This window comes from Pongo pygmaeus, chromosome 14, assembly GCF_028885625.2.
Source record: "Pongo pygmaeus isolate AG05252 chromosome 14, NHGRI_mPonPyg2-v2.0_pri, whole genome shotgun sequence".
Classification (NCBI taxonomy): Eukaryota; Metazoa; Chordata; class Mammalia; order Primates; family Hominidae; genus Pongo; species Pongo pygmaeus.
In genome coordinates, this window is record NC_072387.2 from 86,552,664 (window position 1) to 86,573,004 (window position 20,341).

Consider the following 20,341-nt stretch of genomic DNA (forward strand, 5'->3'; position numbering starts at 1 on the left):
GACTTGCTTTATCTGTGTGAGTATCTTTCTCTCCCAAAAGCAGCTCCTCAAATGAGCAAAGAAATCAGAGAAAATTTGGACTAGGAAGGTAGAAAAGATAATATAATCTGGAATAACATTTTATTAGGGACTTAAGAAAATTTTCTTAGATAAAACACACAATGGCCAGGTGTGGTAGCTCATGCCTGTAATATCAGCACTTTGTGAGGCCAAGGTAAGATGATCGCTTGAGCTCAGGAGTTTGAGACCAGCCTGGGCAACATAGTGAGACCCCATCTCTATATTTTTATTTTGTTTTTGAGACAGAGATTCGCTCTGTCTCCCAGGCTGGAGTGCAGTGGCACGATCTTGAATCACTGCAACCTCCACATCCTGGGTTCCAGCAATTCTCCCGCTTCAGCCTCCAGAGTAGCTAGGATTATAGGTGCCCGCCACCACACCTGGCTAATTTTTTGTATTCTTAGTAGAGACGGGGTTTCACCATGTTGGCCAGGCTGGTCTCCTGACCTCAGGTGATCCACTGGCCTTGGCTTCCCAAAGTGCTGGGATTACAGGTGTGAGCCACCTCGCCTGGCTCTCCTATCTGTACAAAAAACAAAAACAAACTCCCCCTTGCCCAACAAGAAAGTCTATATTGGAAAAAAAAAAACTGTATAAAAGTGGTTGTTATAATTATCTCTTTAAAATACACTTTCGTAGAGGGTCAAAATCCTTTTTATTTTTAACTGCAGGTATAAATCTGAGGAAAGCTTAGTAAGATGTAATTGATGTAATTTTTTAATTTAAAATTTAGTATTTTACTTATAGATGTATCACTGTTCAACTTAACCTCCGTAAAGCAGTAAGCCAACACTCTAAATTTTCTTGATCACATATCTTCTTTCTCTTTCTTGCTCTCTCTCTATATACAAAGTCTCCACTGTGCTATTATAAAACATACACAAAAGCATATAAAAAAGACCGAGATCAATAAATAGAAATAGAAATTCCAGTGTTTTCTTCACCAAAGAATTGTCTTGTATTATATAAACTACTGCTTTGGAGAACATTATTACAGACAATCAAGGAGAAAGTCAAATGGAATATACTGAATGGTTTGATATAATAAGCTAACTTTATAAACTGATATTTAAGAAATTCAACTGTTTAAAATACTGTTTTTAAATAAAATTTTACCCGTGCTATTTATTAGCTCTGTCCTAAAGAGCACACACATTTGATGGTAATGAAAAAAGGGAAAAATCATTCTTTCCTGGTTAATATATAAAACGAAGCGTGGGTTATTATTATACTTCATGAAGTAGCAATCTTGTGAACACTGGCTCTATTCTACTATACTCAACAAGGAGGTACGATGAATTCTCTCAAAGACTAGGATTTAACTTCAACTAGAATACAACATAGCACCGCAAGTCTAAATAATAGTATTATAAGCCAAGAAAGAAGAGATTCAAAATTAGACAGAACACACAGAACTATTCGCAAAATGTGAACATAACATACATTTATACATGTTTTCGAATGTATAATTCTGAGTTCATAAACTTTAGTTTGGAATTCATTCCAAACAACTGTATAAATAAGAAAGAAAAAAATGTAGCCACTCTCATTTTCTACCTCTTTGAAAGGAATTCAGTAGTTTTAATTAAGTAGTAATTAATTAAATTTACTACTTCCTGCCTATCTGTGATGGATCATAATCTGCACTAAGGGCCTTAACCTTGCCAAACTTCACTTTCATTACACAGAAGCCCTTAAGAATTCAAGAAATTGTAAAGTAAAAGTTACTTAGTTGTGGGTTACCTCAGAACTGAAAAGCCTTAATTAAAGAAAGCCCTGTAAAACAAACAGCGTGTATCTATAATGCTTTTTAAAACCACCTTTTACTTACGTCAACAGGGACCAGAAGACTCTTGCCAAGATGTTGATTAAAAGAGAGGCACCAGGCTTCAGTGTAACCATTCATGCTAGGGACATACTTCTTTATTGTCTCATCATTCAGCCTCAGCCACACACCATCATCATTATGGATCTATAGAAAAAAGGCAACAGAAACAAGCCAGGCCTTCCTGTAAGTCCTATGAGGCTAGCAAGGTCTGAAAGTCTGCAAAGCAGAAAAATGATGGTGGATGTGGAGATTAAGCATCTAGTTTTTGTAGAAAGTAAGTCTGAGAGACCCTCCAGGGAAAAAAAAGCAGCAAAGAGTGCCAACACAATATGATAATTCATGTGGCAAGATTATAAAAACAATTTCACTTAGCAATAAAAACACAAGGAAACCACACTTTAAGATACATAGTTTAAACAGTAAAATCAGATGTTTCCCAAAGGAATATGAGTCTTCCTTCCCTTATATTTATATTTTAAGAATCAGAAGTTACTTGGTTATATTACCAGAAAAATATACTGTCCAAAGTTAAAGCAGTAAGAAACACATTTCAAAACAAACAACATTTTAAAATGTCATGAAAAACTATACCCATTTTCAGTGAATACATGTACAGGTTCTGAGTACTGTGTTGAACATTGTTCTTTTCATGTTCAAAATATAATTTTAGTTATTTTTTAATGATAAAATAAATGAAATGTTTGAAACTCAATGAACACATTCTATAAAATAGTTTTAAAATATTTCCCAAACTGCTTAAAACATATTCTGACAAAAAACTCAGTAACCTTATTATTATACAAACAATGCAAAAACTTTCTGTCCAAAATTTACTACCAAAAGCTCCTTTATCGATTACCTCATCAATAAAAGTGATAGTTCCATTAACTTTCACTATGCCTATCTGCTCACTCTGAAGGGAAGGGTGGCTACGGATGCGAAGCCCTGCGCTGTCCTTGGCCACAAATTTTCGAACCTGAGAAAGGCAAAGATAAACAGTGAGGTAGGAAGAACATGGAATAGAGATCTTACAAGTAGCAAGAAGTAAAATTAAGCAGGTTTGAAAGTATCATAATTCTTAACAAGGTTCCAGAATTATTTGTAGTGAGGCTCCCTCTGCAAATAACAGTGCTTTATAACAACACTAACAACAGAACTTTTAAGCACTGAAATGTGTGTTACTGAAAATAAAAGCTTAGACAATTATATATATTTTAACTCATTTCTAAATATTGAAGATACGTGTTAAGAAGGATAAAAACCATCTGTTTCTGTTAGAAAACTAAATTCAATTACCAATATTTCATTTTTTTAACATGCAGTTTACCAAAATGCCTGTACTTATTCTTTAGATTTCAGAAATTAACTTTTCTTTTGACAGTAGGGGGCATTTTCACCTTGCAAACTTTACACTTAATTTCAGTAGACTTTTGTTCATTGTAAATGTCCCATAGCAAGAAGAATACAACATGTACCAAATAAAGAAGTACACATGCTACAGCTTAGAAATATTACCATGAACTACTCTCTAAATATATTTAGGGATATTTAGAATTCAAGTCCTGAAATCAAGTAAAATGTTAGATGTTTACTGGCCATTTTGAAGCATCAGTGACAAACATGTAAAAATTGAATGATTCCGGCTCTCAATTCATTCTGCCCTAACCTTATTAGGCTGAGGTTCAGACTTTGGTTTGACCAACTGAGTTCCTGGTGGTATCATCCCTTTTGGTGGGTCTTTTACTTTTACTTCCAGACCAGCATCTGTCAGAAAAATCAGAGAACTGTAACATTTGAGAAAAAAAGAGAAGGAAGATCCTTAAACCTAATCTTATAAACATCCACAGGCTATTTTTAAAAATTAACACAAATATCTGATTTCTGTCCTTTTAAGGTGATGGATATTTAATAGGCTAAACAAGAGAAATATTTTAAAAATGGCCCTGAGATTCTAAAGGAATGTCTCAGGATGCCAAGGAAAAGAAGGGGCTCCCTATCTTTAACTAGAACATATGAAATGATACAGAAAAAATAGAAAATAATAAAAAAAAACTCTTGAGAATTAAATCTTATCTGACAATATCCAATCAGAATACCACTCATCATCTCTACCAGTCATCTCTATGACAATGTAGCATGGTTGTGAGAAGCTGAGGTTCTCGTGTTAGACTGCTTTGGTTACTCCGATATCTCGCACTAACTGTTTGACTCTCTGTGCCTCAATTTCTTCATCTATAAAATGGGAAAAATAATAGTATCTAACTCACCGAGCTGCTGTAGGAAATAAATGACTTAAAATGTACAAGGGGCCAGGTGCAGTGGTTCACACTTGTAATCCCAGCAGTTTGGGAGGCCGGGGCGGGCGGATCACCTGAGGTCGGGAGTTCAAGACCAGCCTGGCCACCACAGCGAAACCCCGTCTCTACTAAAAATACAAAAATTAGCCGGGCATGGTGGTGTGCACCTGTAATTCTAGGTACTCAGGAAGCCGAAGCATGAGAATTGCTTGAACCTGTGAGGTGGAGGTTGCAGTGAGCAGGGATTGCGCCACTGCATTCCAGCCTGTGCAACAGAGTGAGACTCTGTCTCAAAAAAAAAAAAAAAGTCTACGTAGAGCAAATTTAGATATATATTAAATACACAGTAAATGTTAGCTATTATTATTGTAATTATTCTAATGAATTATTATCTCGGCTTGTCTATGGTCAAGCAAGGTCGCAGCCCATTGATGGCATCAGAGAAAACTTAGGAAGAAAAGCAGGGAAGTTGAGTATGGAAGAAAATGGATGATTATAAGTAAGCAAGTCTTTTTTTTTTTTTTTTTAATACTTTAAGTTTTAGGGTACATGTGTAAGTCTTTTTGTTCAGCTTCATTCCAAAAAACAAATATAAGTGGATTTTTCTTATCTAATTTATATCAGTTTTCTTCATCCCACTCTTAGATAAGACGATGAAAAAAACTCTATCTACTGAAATTTTACCACAATTTTTAGAGAGAAGAAAATCTTCACAATGTCATTCTTGGCTATTTCTACTTTTGAATTCCTACTGTAATTTGTATCTCTCGTGTGTCACTACTTATATTCTACTTCATATGATTTTTGTTTGCCTGTTTTATTTTCACAATCCTCATTAAAGTGTTAACACTTGACAGAAATTGTCTTACCCAGGAAAATGTATGCTCAGAACCAAAAAACATTTGCTGAACTAAAGGTTTTATGGATATGTTAAAGAAGAGTGCAGCAAAGGCTGCTGGCGAAGGTCTCTAGAATGGTACAGATGAACTGGATATATCTGAGTCTATAAAGTTACATTAATGTATGAGAACATACAATTACATCAATGTAAAGTACCTCTTTACCTCCACTGCCAAAGCAAACTACTTAAAGCAGGGTTTCCCAAATATTTTGGTGAAATATTAATTGGTATTATTACTATCTCCACCCTGTTTCTCTCTTCTCCACTTGCAAGGGGTCCCACGATAAGGATTAAACATAGTTCTTGATTTCAGAACTTCTCAGAATCCCTAATATGTTAATGTACATTGTGTGAATGTCTCAAGCGAGACTACCATATACAAGTGGAGCATCTCTAATCTGAAAACCCCAAATCCAAAAAGATCTAAAATCTAAAACCTTTGGTTGCTTACATGATGCTCAAAAAAAGTGCTCACTGGAGCATTTTAAATTTTGAAATTTTGAATTAGGGATGCTCAACTGGTAGCTGTAATACAACTATTCCAAAATCAGAAAAAGTCCAAAATCTAGAATACTTCTGGTGCCAAGCATTTCAGATAAAAGATACTCATCCCAAACCAGGTTTCTGAAATTTATCTGATCACAGAAACCCCTTTTCTTGAGGAGCATCAGGAAAAATAATGTTACAAGAAATTCACACAGATAAGTACTAGAGTTTTCTCCTTGTTATCCTATTATACAGACAGTTTAAAAGTAAAGAAAAGATTAATGCCTAAAACAAAAGAAATATGTTTTTCAAAGTTAATGGTTGTGATGATTCGTTCTAGGTGTCCACTTGACTGGATTAAAGAATACCTAGAAACCTGGTAAGGCATTACTTTTGGGTCTGTGAGGGTGCTTCCAGAGAAGACTGGCATGTGAGTGTGAGTGGAGTAGGTGGAGAAGATCTGCTTTCAATGTGGACAGACAGCTGGGAACACAGAGCAAACAAAAACAGAGGAGAGGTGAATGTATTTCTATTTTTTGGAGCTTGGATAAACACTTCCTCTACTGTCCCTCGACATTTGAACCCCAGGGTCCCCAGCATTTAGACTCCAGGACTTATTATCAGTGGCCCCCCTGGATTCTCAGGCCTTTGGCCTCAGACTGAGAGTTACATCATCTGCTTCCCTGGTTCTGAGACTACCTGCATCTCAGGGTCTCCAGCTTGCAGGTGTGGCCTGTCATGGGACTTTTCAGACTCCATAATTGTGCGAGCCAATTTCCCTAATAAATCCTCTCATATATCTAATACAGTCATGCATTGCTTAAGGTTGGGGAAATGTTCTGAGAAATGAATCACCAGGCAATTTCATCATTGTGCAAACATCAGAGTGGACTTATGCAAACCTAGATGGTACAGATTACCTGGGTTATATGGTACAGCCTATTGGTCTTAGGCTACAATCCTGTACAGCATGTTACCCTACTGAATACTGCAGGTAACTGTAACACAATGGTAAGGATTTGCATATCTAAACATATCTAAGCATAGAAAAGGTACAGTAAAAATCTTATAGGACCACCGTTATATATGCTGTTTGTCACTGACCAAAATGCTATGAGGCACATGACTGTATAGATATCCTATTGGTTCTGTCTCTCTGGAGAACCCAGATTAACACAATGATAGATTAAAAAATGCATTCATTCATCCATATTTACTGTCATTATGTGCCAGGCACTGAGCTACACTGGAAGATCCAAACATGAATGCTTTCTGCTCAGTCAGGAGAGGCACAGACACACCCACAAGGGAGAGACAGGGTAACACAGCAGCGTGGAAGAGAGCACACCTGACTAGCCACGTCAGGGAATGGAGGGAGGGAGTCATGAGGGCTACAATGCATGGATGGACACCAGAAATTATTACAAAATGTTAATGCACTAATTACTCATTATGAATGAGAAAACAAGGCCTCAAATAAGTTATGAAACCTATCCATATGTATAACGCAAGTTAAAGGGCAAAACTAGAAGATAAAAATAATTTTGATTCTAGTTATTTGAAGTAAGTAGTAGCTCATGGCTTTAAAAAAAAAATACCGATTTCAATGCCATCAATGGTAACATGAATAGTGTAGAGTCCAATAGCCCCTGGAGTCCAATTTGCACAATAAGTCCCATCATTATTGACACGGATCAGCATATTCTCACTGGGTCTGAAAAGAAATAAGATGGATATTGGAAATTTTACTTTTGGTTAAGCAGCCAACATCATTACGATAGCTCAGCAAACATTTAATTTGTTTGCATACCTCCTGGCAAATCCTACCGCCCTGCCATAGTACGCTTGCCTACTCTCCAAAATGCTTGAATTTCACTTCTTTCTTACCTCAAACCTGCATCACCTCTTCCTCACTCTCCGGTGATCATGACCTCACCTCTTTCTTCTGTGAGACAATAAGCAATCAGATACAACCTCAAAGTTGCAATGTGATTAATAAACCTACTTTCCCCTGCCTTCTCTCATGGTAGAATGGAGGAAGTGTCCTGGATCTGATCCAGAGCTAGTCCCTCCCCTTGTGCTGTGAATCTTATTCCCTCAACATTTTTATGCTGCATTCACCTTGTTCTCTCTCATGCATCATCAATTACTCTCAATTTACTGAATCATTTCGATTAGCATACAAACTTTAGAATCTTCACTAACACCTCCCTTTGGTATTACAGCCCCCTCTAATAAGGTCTTACACCTCTTCTCTTATTTATATCAAACTCCATTCTCTCACCTCTACTTCTTTTCCACAATTTAACCTTCCTAGGCGTTTGTTTCCAACATTTCCTTACAACTGCTGCTGTCAAAGTCACCAATGCCCACCATGTCCCCAAGTTCAATGGTCACTTCATCCTCAGCAATCTCTCAGTAGCATTTGATAGCTGACAACTCTTTATATCTTGAAACACTCCCTTCTTTTTGCTTCTGTGATGTTTTCCTGGCTTTTTTCTTATCTCACTGGCCATTCTTTGTCAGTGTTTTGTTGCTTTCCCTTTTCTGACTACCGTTTAATTTAAGGAATGCCCCAGGATTTGGGTCTGGGTCATCTTTTTTCTACCTATGCCATCTATCTAGGTGACATCCATTCCTCAGTTTTAAATGCCGTCTCAATATAGATGATTCCCAAATTTATTTTCCCCACGAGTTTCAAACTGGTATTTCCAGCCTATACATAATTCTGCTTTCTCAGATTCACTTCCGAGATTTTTCTAAATTCTATGGAGGTGATCTCTCCAAACCATAATGCATCTAATTATTTTTTCCAAGTGTCTATTTTAAGAAGTACTGTTCCTAACAAATAAGATATTAACTCAAAAAAATGTGTTTAAATCTGAAGTTAACAGAATTACTTATGGGCTGAAAAATTAAGACAGTACAATCAAATACAAGTATACCACATGCTGAAATCTCTCCACAATTCATTGGAAGGAGAAAAGGAATAATTTTTAAATAGCAAACAAATGAAAAACAAACTAATCAACCCTAAACAAGTCAACTTAAACATTTTTAGATACTAGATATCTACCTCACATACCTACTTTCACTAGTAGGTAGTATTATGTAACATATTGGCAGTATTACAGTTGAATGTAAACACATTCTTTCTGCAAATCTATACATTATTATGTGACAAATCTCTATCGGCAGCCTAGAAAAATGCTATAAAGTATTTATTTATAGAAAATAAAGTTGAAATGCAGGATGATTTTAGTTGCAAGCAGCTGACAACTTATGTTTTGGTTATACTTTGAGAAAATGATCCTTACCTCTTAGGAGTTGGCGATGCAAAACGTAGTTCTTCAAATGAATAATTTTCATAAACCTTTAAGAAAGGACCAGTAACAATTGTAAAATCATTTAGAAACATTCTCAATTAATAGAGTAATACATTATTCAATAAATGGTTGTGAGACAACTGGTTATCCATATAGGAGAAAAAGAAAAAAATTACCTACATTAGACCATTTATTAAAGATAAATTCTACGTGGTTTGAAGATCCAAAAGTAAACACCAAAACTTAAAAAAAAAAGCAAAAGAAAAAAAAACAGGTAACATCTTTTGAGTACATTAAAATTTTAAAGTTTTCCAAAACAAAGATACTATGAAGATAGGAAAAGCTTCCACCTTGGAGAAGGAGATTTGTAACTCGTACGACCCAAAGGTAATATGCATCCATAACATATAAAAAATAAATCCATACAAAAGAGATAAACAACAACAAAAAAAGAGAGTCAAGACAATTCTCTGAAGAAGAAATCTGAAAGGTCAACAAAGACTGGAAAAGTTATTTAACTAAACTTGGAAGAAAATATGAATTAAAACAAAACTAAAATAAATCATATCATGGTCATCAAATTGTGTTGGTAAGAACTAAGCGCAGAGGAGAACATGCAGCACCTGCTACTTTCATACATTGCTCGTGGGAGTGTGAGTTTTGGCAATACTTAATGTAGTTGTAGTTGTGCATGCCTACAACTTAACAATTCCACTTCTAAGTATGTATCTTAATACAGAATGTTTATTTCAGTACAGTTTATAGTAAGTGTCCATCAATGGGAGAATGGACAGATTATGGAATAGTAAGTAACCCAATGGAATACTTTAAAGCAGTTAAAATGAATGACCTATAGCTACATGGCTGAACCTCAAAAACAACATTAAGCAAAAATCTGGCAAAATGATATATACAATATGATATTATTGTATAAACTTCTGGAAAACATATTGAACAACCCAAAATATACTGCTTATGAATAAATTTGTATTCAGTAAGAGCCTAAAAATACATACAGGAATGAGAATCACTACACTCAGGACAGTGGTTACCTCTAAGGAAGGTAATGGGTCTGAGGAAGGGTTTATGCAGGCTTCAATTGTACCTGTAGCAATCTGTTTCTTAATAAAAAAATAACAAAATGACTGAAACAATTACGGTAAAATGTAAAGACAGAAATTGGCTGTAGGTACATGAAACTTGGCACATTATTCCCAATACGTCTGTATGCCTGCAACATTAGCAAAGAAATCATTATCTTTCAAGGTTCAGGTCAAGATGTCCAACTGCTCATCTACTTCTAACTCCTCCCGTACTTACAGTAAAAGGAAGCAAACTCAAAGCCCCCTTCCTTCTCTCTACCCTGTTTGTTTTCATAAAAATGAATTAGAAATGATCTAGCTGCCTTTACCTACTCAAAAGTTACACATGAGAAAAAACGCAAGTTAAGGCTGAGTCTTTAGCCATACAAAGGTGAGAAAAGGAAATCCATGTTTCTAGACTTTCAGTACAATGTATTTTCTATTTCATCACTTTCCCTCAAATACATATTATTAACACACTTAGTAATGAAAGAAGAGCCCATATCTCATCTTTCCATCCTCTACAATACTTGGCTCACTACTGAGTGAATACATAGTATCTGTGAATGGTTGATAAGGAAAATTTCCTTTCCTGGGACCTGAATTAACATTTCACAGATACTGTTTGGGAAAGGTATTCCATACCTGCTCTAAACCTAGGCTACTCAGAACATGTTTGAAATATTGCATTCCGTTGTGGTAACAAAATCTGCAAAAGAAATTATACAAATTGAAGCATGTTCATAGGAAACTAAAAGATTAGGGAGGTAAGGAGACTAGAAACTAAATTCCTTAAGCAAGTGTTGGAATAGAGAATTTTTAGCCTTGCTTTTTTTTTTTTTAATAGTAGAAATGATTTTAAAATTTGATGCTAAAATAGCCAAACGTGTAAGATGGATTTTTTTTTTTTAAATGAGACAAATATTTATTTCGGATGTAGAATTCATAATGAGATTATTAATTTGGTGAGTAAAAAGTGAGAGAAGAGAATTCTTTAACAGCTAGTGGACAATTCACCTAGAACTCTAGTTTCTCATTCCCTTATTTCTTTAACCTCAATAACTTCAACTTTTTTTCCAGCCACTCACACCAAAAGTCACAGACCTGTGACATTACTCAGAATTGCTCTGTCTCTGAAATCAAAATAAAATGGCCTGTTCAGTTTTTTACCTCAATAACTATTCTTATATCTACTTTGATGTCTAGTCCCTCTTACTTCCTTGACTCTCTGAAATTTCTTCCCTTCCAAACTAAATTAGGTTCCACTGTCCTCTCTTTAGCTATCATATACTCAACTTCCTTGTTCCACTGTTCTTTTGCTGAACTATCTAGCAAAATTTTAATGCTAGATCAATCCAAATGATTGTTTTATCTATGATCATATGACTCACACTGTTATTCACAAATAATCTTCAATTTCAACTGATTATTCAAAGGCATCTAATAAATCTTTTCTGATCAGTGCTTTCTTTTAATCTCTAGAATAACAATTTCATTTTATCCCCTTTGTTTCAAAACCTTGACCCTAAGATTCATCACTTCCATTTCCACCCCAAAACATATAATTACTGTTTTAAATAATTCCTTTGGCTACAAAACCTACAAATTTACTAGCATCTGTATTAAGCTTTCTTTTCCTTCTCCTGGTAGAACGAAACAAGCACTACTGCTCCTCCTATTTAAGGCCAATGCTACCACTTGAGCTCTAGATTCTATTTTTATATTCAGAGTATCTTTGTTGTTTTCTTTCTCTCAGTTACCTCCTAATCAGCACTCAAATATGTAAGTCTGTCTCTATTAATAAGACCCCATACTCCAAACCCTTCACTCAATTCCATTTCCTCTGGTTCTTTCTATAGCCAAACATCTTGAGAGGCTTATCTACACTCACTTCAGCCATTCCCTTAATTATGTGTTGCTTCTTTGGCTAGTATTCTTACCAATGTGAATTGTTTTTCCTTTTCCTTTCTTTTTCTCTTATCTATCTTGTAAATCAATATTTCTCAAAGTTTAGGTTTTGAATTTGAATCACTCTGCATATTTGTTTCAGGTAAATTCCTGAACCTCTCTCCAAACCCACTGAATCTAAATCTCTGGGTGCTTGGAAATCTTTTTTTTAAAGTAAGTGCTCCAGATGCTTCTGATGTAGAGAAGAGTCTGAGACTCAGTGATATTGGTGTTTCTTAGGATCCTATCCTGGAACTTCTGTCTTCACTCACCATAGAAGGTATCATCTATTCCCATGACTTCATAAGTAATGTAAGTGCTAATGATTCCCGAATCCTTTTCTTGAGGTCAGACGGTGATCACTCAGGTCTGTACATCTAACTTTGTTTTATACATCTTCACGTAGGTATTTCAGAAGTATCTAAAACTCACCTCATCCAAAACTGAATCTGTTATCTTTTTCAACCAAAACCTGCCCCTCTTCCATTATCAATTGGACACAAGCTCAAAATGTGAATTTCATCTTTTATTTCCTACCTTTCTTCTTTACTCCACCTCCACTAGCTACCAGGTTCTACTGATTCTATTGAATCTATCCTGATTGACAACTCACTCGTCCAACTGATCAGCATATCTCACCAAATTAGGTCAACAGTCCCCTAAAGAGACTAAAACCAAGCCATGTTTCTTGATCATCTGCCCAATTATACTGTCCATATTCCACCATAATCGTTATAAAACACAAATCTAATCAAGACATTCCTCTACCCAAAGGCCTTCAATGGCTCACCATTGCTCTCTGAAAATGCCAAAATTACAAACTTCAGCTTCAAATAATGACTACCTTGATAATTTAGACTAACATTGCCTCTGAAGATAACTAAAACATCCAAAATATATATTTTTTAAATGTCTAAAGGTATTAGAGAGCTAAAAATCCCAAAGAGTTCTAGGAGATACATCTGGCATTTGAGAGAACCCAAAATTGAAGGGGGCATAGGTAAACCCCAAAACCCTGAAGAGATACATTCTAACAAGAATAGTAAACTGCAAATAGACAAGTACTTAGAAATTTTATTTTATTTTTATTTTTTTGTAGAGATGGGGTCTCACTGCGTTACTGAGGCTGGTCTCGAACTCTTGGCCTCAAGTGATGCTCCCTCCTTGGCCTCCCAAAGCACTGGGATTATAGGTGTGGGCCACTGTTCCTGGTCAAAAGTAGACAAGTACTTTCACAGGAAATGAAACTCAGCCTAATCCATCTGTATCTCTGATTCGATTAATGTGATCTGTAATTGGTGATCCCCTCTGGACATCTGCCAAAAACCAATGAAAATCCTCTCTGTTCATGTCCTTTGTAGGGACATGGATGAAACTGGAAACCATCATTCTCAGCAAACTATCGCAAGGACAAAAAACCAAACACTGCATGTTCTCACTCATAGGTGGGAAATGAACAATGAGAACACATGGACACAGGAAGGGGAACATCACACTCCGGGGACTGTTGTGGGGTGGGGGGAGGGGGGAGGGATAGCATTAGGAGATATACCTAATGCTAAATGACGAGTTAATGGGTGCAGCACACCAACATGGCACATGTATACATATGTAACAAACATGCACATTGTGCACATGTACCCTAAAACTTAAAGTATAATTACAAAAAAAAAAAAGAAAGATTTGGAAGCAATCTAAGTGTCTATCAACAGATGAATGAATAAATAAAATGTGGTACATATTAAAAAAAAAAAAGAAAATCCTCTCTGAAGATAGGATAACATCATCTTAAAAGTGTTGCCGCAAATTTAATATCCATCAAATGCTCTTTGGACTTATAATTTCATGTCTGCATCTGAATCACTGAAATGTTGGTTAAATAAACAAATGTTGAAAACTAAAATTTTTCTGATAAGTAAAATAAATTACCTTCATCATTGTTATGGCAATATATCGAGCTTCCTTCACTATCATTGGTTCATATGAAACATCTAGCTTTGGTGATGCCAGCCCTCCATAAGTCATGTCAGTATTAGAAGATGCAGCTGTTACTGCAGGACTGCCAGGAATCCTTTGAGGTTTCTTTGCTTGATCTTGTTGTAAAGATGTTTTTTTCTGAGAAACAGGGACAGCTTTCACTTCCACCTAAACATGGTATTATAGAAACCAAATACTATTATTATTTAATTGTCATTGACATCAAAATAAGCAACTTACAATTATAAACTCATAATTATGTATACTTTATGTTAGCATTGGTCTATCTCTGGCATTCCCTTCAAAGGTATCGAAAAGAGTTCGAATGACCTCAAGATGGGTTGACAATACAAACCATGAACACAGTGTAAAACAAGGCCTCATAGTTTTGGAATAAATAATCAGAGATATCAAAACATAAAAACAAATGCACCACTAATAAAGTACAGGAAAAGATAGTGGAATGAATCTACATTAAGTTATTGCAGGGACTAACAAATTATTTTATCAGGTAATGCAAGTGTAAATGCTTTCCCACAACCTCAGCACATTTTAAAGCACTAATGTCCGTTTGAGCTGCACTGTTCTACAGAAGAAAATGTACTCTATTGATAGAAGTTTCAAAAATTAACACTTAATAAAACAAATCTTATACCTACAGCCCAAATATGTTTCTTTACTCTGGTGAAGAAAGAATATTATTAGACAGCTCTATCACCAACATAAACATTTGATTTAAGCAATCTATTAATAATTAAACTTTGCAACTCACTTTCTTCAACAATAAAAGGGGACTATCTTTCATCCACTAACTCTACAGTATAGATGCAAAAAACAGATTCGTTAATGGATGTTAATATATTGAAATTACAAATTGTCTTATAAAAATGCCTTTTAGATATATGTTCCAGGAATTATAACTTTGCAGCTCAATTTCTTCAACAATAAAACGGGACTATCTTTCATCTATTAACTCTACTATTTCATCTACTAACTCTACTATTTCTGAAAAATACTTTTCAGAAATATTTCCCAGGAATTATAAGAAAACATTGTTTTTATTTGTTTATGCATTGGCAGACAAACGCTTGACCCCTAGGCAACCACAAATGTACACACAATTTGAATACCACTTTAGTTCTTCAGCAGGTATCACCATTCTGAGCTTTACTCAAAGTTTCTGCTGCTCCTTACAGACAATAGTTTTGTGGTTGGCAAGAACAGGTAATTCAACAGGATTGTCACAGAAATAGAAAAAGTGCAGAGATAAAAGTGATAGTATTTTTAAGAAATTGAGAGCTACCTCAGAACTACAGACTGTCTTTAATGTTTATAGTTCTTAATAATGCGATTCTACGGAATCAGTAATTTGAGACTTTCACTATTTATATAATGTTAGGCACAGGTGACAAATATGTTCCATTAAGTGACCACCATCTTCAGGTGAGGTTACAAGAGATCAGTATTTGGACTGACACAAACCCCTGGAAATATTAAAAACCCATTCTTATATTTAAAAAACGGCAGTTTACAGGTATATGGTTAAAATTTCAACTCAAACACATGTGCCAGCATAAAAAGCTTTAAACTTTAAACATAATTAAAAAATTTGAAGATGATACAGACAGGAGTCAGGGATATGCTGGATAGGAGAAGGTGGTTCCCTGGCAAAGCCCCCACCCTCAAGCCTGGAAACCATGGCCCTAAATGAGAACAGTTTATTCTTGTATTCCGCCTAAATGTTGCCTTTTTGGCCAGCCCTGCCCCCCCACCCTATGCCCATATAAATCCCAGACTTCAGCTAGCAGAGAGACAAGTGGCGAATATCAAGAGGAGAAGCAGCAACTGATAGACGCGCGGCTTAACCTCAGACGGCACCACTTCGGAGAGGAGCGTGGCTGGAGACGGCTGGGCTTCAGGGAAGTATCACCTTCTTCTCACACCATGCCCTTTCCAGCTCCCCTTCCGCTAAGAGCCACTTCCACCGTTTGATAAAATCCGCCGTGGCTGGGCGCGGTGGCTCACGCCTGCAATCCCAGCACTTTGGGAGTCTGAGGTGGGCGAATCATGAGGTCAGGAGATTGAGACCATCCTGGCTAACATGGTGAAACTCCGTCTCTACTAAAAATACAAAAAATTAGCCAGGCGTGGTGGCGGGTGCCTGTAGTCCCAGCTACTCGGGAGGCTGAGGCAGGAGAATGGAGTGAATCCAGGAAGCGGAGCTTGCAGTGAGCCGAAATCGCGCCACTGCACTCCAGCCTGGGCGACAGAGGGAGACTCTGTCTCAAAAAAAAAAAAAAAAAATCTGCCATATTCACGCATTCATCACGTTTCAAACCGTTCATATGACCTGATTCTTCCTGAATGCCAGACAAGAATTCAGGACACACTAGGTGCGGGAACCCAGAAAGGCTGTCATGCTGATTCTTCACTGAGCTGTTTAACACTTAGCCATCCACAGACAACAAAGCTAAAAAAGCATTAATTGTGACACACCCCTAGATGCTGCTGTGGGGCTGGAGCCCAAAGGTGCTTGCCTGGGCCCTGGCACCTGCTTGCCTGGGTGCTCACCATCCTGCAAGGGGTTTGAGCGAAGCAGTCAAGTAAATGAGCCACACCACACCCACATCCCAAGTCCCACAAAGGGGTCAAAGGAACTCTCCTGTCTCCAACATATTTGATATTAAATTACAGACACTATTTTATACATACTATGTTAATTTAACCTTTCTGTAAGCAACTATATTTACCCTAAGTATTTAATAAATTATCATTAGAGTCTATGTGTGTATGCACCATGAACCTTGAAGTAAATCACTGAATAATTTTATACTCTAAGAAAATTGAGACATTATAGAATAACCATTCTGCCTTCTTTTACAAACTGTGCTACTTTAAAAAAAAGTTATTCTTTTATTTCCTATGTGACTTCCTCTTGTCAATAAGTAAGATTTCCTTAAAATAAACTTTTTTTTTTTTAATTCACAGGAATTTTCAAAAATAGATGAAATGTCCTATGTACCCTTCACTCAGGTTCCCCCAATGGCTACCTTTTATCCAACACTGTCAAACACTGATGGTACTGAACCAAAACCAGGAAATTGACATTGGTACAATATGTGTGTTTAGTTCTAACTCATTTTATCACAGGTAGGGAACAGTCATTTTAGAAGTAAAAAATTATAATAACACTTGTTGCTTTTGAAAGCATTTTGGAATTCACTGAAATATTAGCTGCAAATCAACTTTTATATTTCAAATAATTAGCTATTACTGCATAAAGATGTTAACAATTTATGAACAGTCTAAAGTATTCCTAACACTTCATACACTAATAGGCTGAAAGTAAAATAGGTTAAATTAATTTTGTTTCCAGCTAATATAATATGATATTAATACATTAAACATCAGTAGGAGCACAAATCACTTCTTCTAGATAGTATTTAGAGTGGTCTTCTAGAAAGTTTCTAAATTGGATAAATCTGACATGAATTTAGAGCACACTGAGTAAGAGGTTTAAGGCAAGGAAAGATACAAAGTAAGAGAAGCAAATATATGGAGGAGAAAGAAGAGGAAGAAAAGAAGGAAAAAGGAGAAGGAGGTGAAAGTGAAAGAGGAGAGGGAAGGAGAAGAGAGGGAAAAAAAGCAGATCCATCATATGGTTAAAAAAAGAACTCTAAGATGAAAAGAAAAAAAGATAAAGTCTTTCAAATGCAAGATATAAACACATCAGATATCAAAAGAGATAATAAAAGGTGCAAAGGAGAAAACACAAGAAAGAAAATACAACTAAAGAAATACCAGAAGCATAACAGTATGAACACGGTATTAGAATGTTGTCACATGAATAAAAAACTTAATCTTGAGGGTTCAAAGACTGGATTTAACAACTCACTACACTGAGAAATTCATCAGTGAACACACAATATACAAGCCCTTCAACATCTTAATGTGTATTGTACTGTGATAAAAAATCTGTCCTTGAGTAGTAATTTTTTTCATATCACTATCAGGATAACTTTATTTTTAATTCATTTTTTTCTTATAATTTGTGATGCTTTTTGCATTTTATAGAATAATTCCAAGTAGGCATGAACTCACTTTGTGAAGGGTATGACTTGTCTTAAAAAATAAGAAAGAGAAAATATCAGAGTATAGCATATTATGTATGTATGTGTGTATGTATATATAAAGTATATTATATGTACTTAATATATGCTATTACATAGACACTATTCCATCATATATTATATTTATATCTTTGGGTTATAATAAAAATTCTAACTATGGATCATGGCCAAATATTTGAAAGATACTGCTAAAAGACTGATTTTGATTTAGTATCAGGGTTGAAAGCTTTTCCATACAGTTTTATTTACTGGTCTTAAGTCATGTAAGCAATGTGCTCTTATTTTTTACTTAGGTAAGATGTTACATTAGCATTGTACTTCTTCACGCTATAAATGAAAGAATGCATGAAGTAGTTGAAATAGTTCTACTGAAAATAATATTAAGGCAAAATTAGCTACCCAATGAGCAAAAAGGATTTTATGGCTTAATCAGCTCTAAGCTTCAAACAACCAATCACTCTATAAGACAACTTTGAAGGAGAAGAGGGCTGGGGACTGCCTATATGAAATTTTATTCAATATAACTTTTTCAGAAATAAAAGTTTTAAATGAGATATTCATATTAACAGATTAAATCAAATAATTATGTATAATATGCTCTGAAACATCATTATTAATTAATATTTCAGGTAAGAGGTATCCTAAAAACTCTATATTCATCAATATGGTATACAACTATTTCAATTCCTCATTCTTTTACAATCTAAACTCATATATTTCTAACTTATTTAATAAGTATGAGTGTTATTTTTAAAATGTGCTTTCAATAATACCAAACACAGAATGTACTTGAGTCTTTCAAAACTATATACAAAATTTAAAAATGTATTCTTTCATGCATTTTTTTCAATCAATACGTATTGAGGGTCTTCACTCTATGTGTCTGGCACTCTTTAGATGGATACTTTCTTATCCCTCCTTTGAGTCACCGTAACAGGTAGCAAAATGTAAAGAACAAACTCACAAAAAAAACAGGTGTAACTTGGACACTTGGGGACTAATTAATATAAACAAGTCATTAACAAACTTTCAGCATCACCCATTATATAAAGAGGTAGAACAAATGGACTCTCAGCACTAGGCATTTCTAAAATTTTATCAGTCACCGCAGCCAGTATATAGATGTCTGCTAATTTAATCCAGTTATAATTACCTTCATATTGGGAACATGTACCACATCCCCATACTGGTCTTTCGTTTGAACAGTTATGGTGGTAGGCCAACCACAACGAATATCATCCTTATTCAGGATCAAAGATGTTTTCTGAGGATCAGCATATGAATCTGGCTGAAGCCACCTAACAGTAATGAAAAACAAACAAAACCCCAAACACTGATCAGCATCTTTAACGATTAATATAAAATTAAGCCAAATGAACAAAACTTGTATCAAACAAAATGCTAAAACATTATCTTCATTTCCAACTCAGTGATAATCATGAGTGTCTCCCTCGGAAACTGTTAAGGACAAATTCATTTAAAAAACATGCCTAAGCACAGGAGATTTCTGGTATTTAAATACAGTATAAAAATACTTTTTAAAACCAGGAAACTTGAAATTTTAACTATGGCTAATTTAAAATCACCAAGAACACGAATGTAGTTTGTGTATAATTTGAAGTCCTGAGCAGGCTCATTCTCTCTGAAGGAGCTCCACCTTACTCTGCCATCCTGGAAGCCTGGAAAAAGCAGTGTCTCTGTAAAAGCAGGGGTAGAAATGGCCCTCTGCTTGCCTGACAGCAGCCAGGTTCAAGGTGTACTGCCCACCTTTTTTTCACACAGTTTCTCAATTATCTTCCTCATTACCTTGCTTTCCACCTAAAATGCATAAATGTTGTGTAATTTGTGATGTTCATTCCTGAATTCATTCTGTGATCTACACATTCAAGTTGTCCTGTGAGCTGAGTAATAAGTAATTGTACCATGCATTACATAAAAACGTCTGCATAGTATAGTAGTGAGGCTGACTTAAGTGATTTGATATTCCTCTCCAATCACTATTTTGTGATTTTTAAAAACTAAAGAGTAATCTCTGCAATTTTAAAATTAAAACCAGAAAAAAGTTGAGATTTTTTTTTTACTAGTAAAATCATGCAGGCCAGCATGTTTTTTTTCCCTTTTCATCCTAAAAACAAAAAGCAACAAAAATAATCAATTAACAACTATAATACATTTAATTTAATTAATTTTTTTTGAGATAGGGTCTTGCTCTGTTGCCCAAGCTGGGTTGCAGTGGCACAATCACAGCAACCTCCGCCTCCAGGGTTTGAGCAATCCTCCCACCTCAGCCTCCAAAAAGCTGGGACT

The 20,341-nt window shown here is 35.5% G+C and overlaps 1 protein-coding gene across 28 annotated transcripts in view; it reads right to left on the reverse strand.

Moving 5' to 3' along the window:
• MYCBP2 (MYC binding protein 2) overlaps nucleotides 1-20,341 on the reverse strand; it is a 275,983-nt gene that overhangs the window by 92,040 nt on the left and 163,602 nt on the right. For all 28 annotated transcript variants that reach the window (XM_063650979.1, XM_063650974.1, XM_054446938.2 and 25 more), the window contains 7 exons: nucleotides 19,188-19,332; nucleotides 13,857-14,072; nucleotides 8,890-8,945; nucleotides 7,171-7,286; nucleotides 3,555-3,652; nucleotides 2,748-2,864; nucleotides 1,892-2,032 (listed from right to left, as the gene is read on the reverse strand). In XM_063650979.1, coding sequence (XP_063507049.1) covers nucleotides 1,892-2,032; nucleotides 2,748-2,864; nucleotides 3,555-3,652; nucleotides 7,171-7,286; nucleotides 8,890-8,945; nucleotides 13,857-14,072; nucleotides 19,188-19,332 — 889 coding nt within the window. The remainder of the gene's footprint in view (nucleotides 1-1,891; nucleotides 2,033-2,747; nucleotides 2,865-3,554; nucleotides 3,653-7,170; nucleotides 7,287-8,889; nucleotides 8,946-13,856; nucleotides 14,073-19,187; nucleotides 19,333-20,341) is intronic.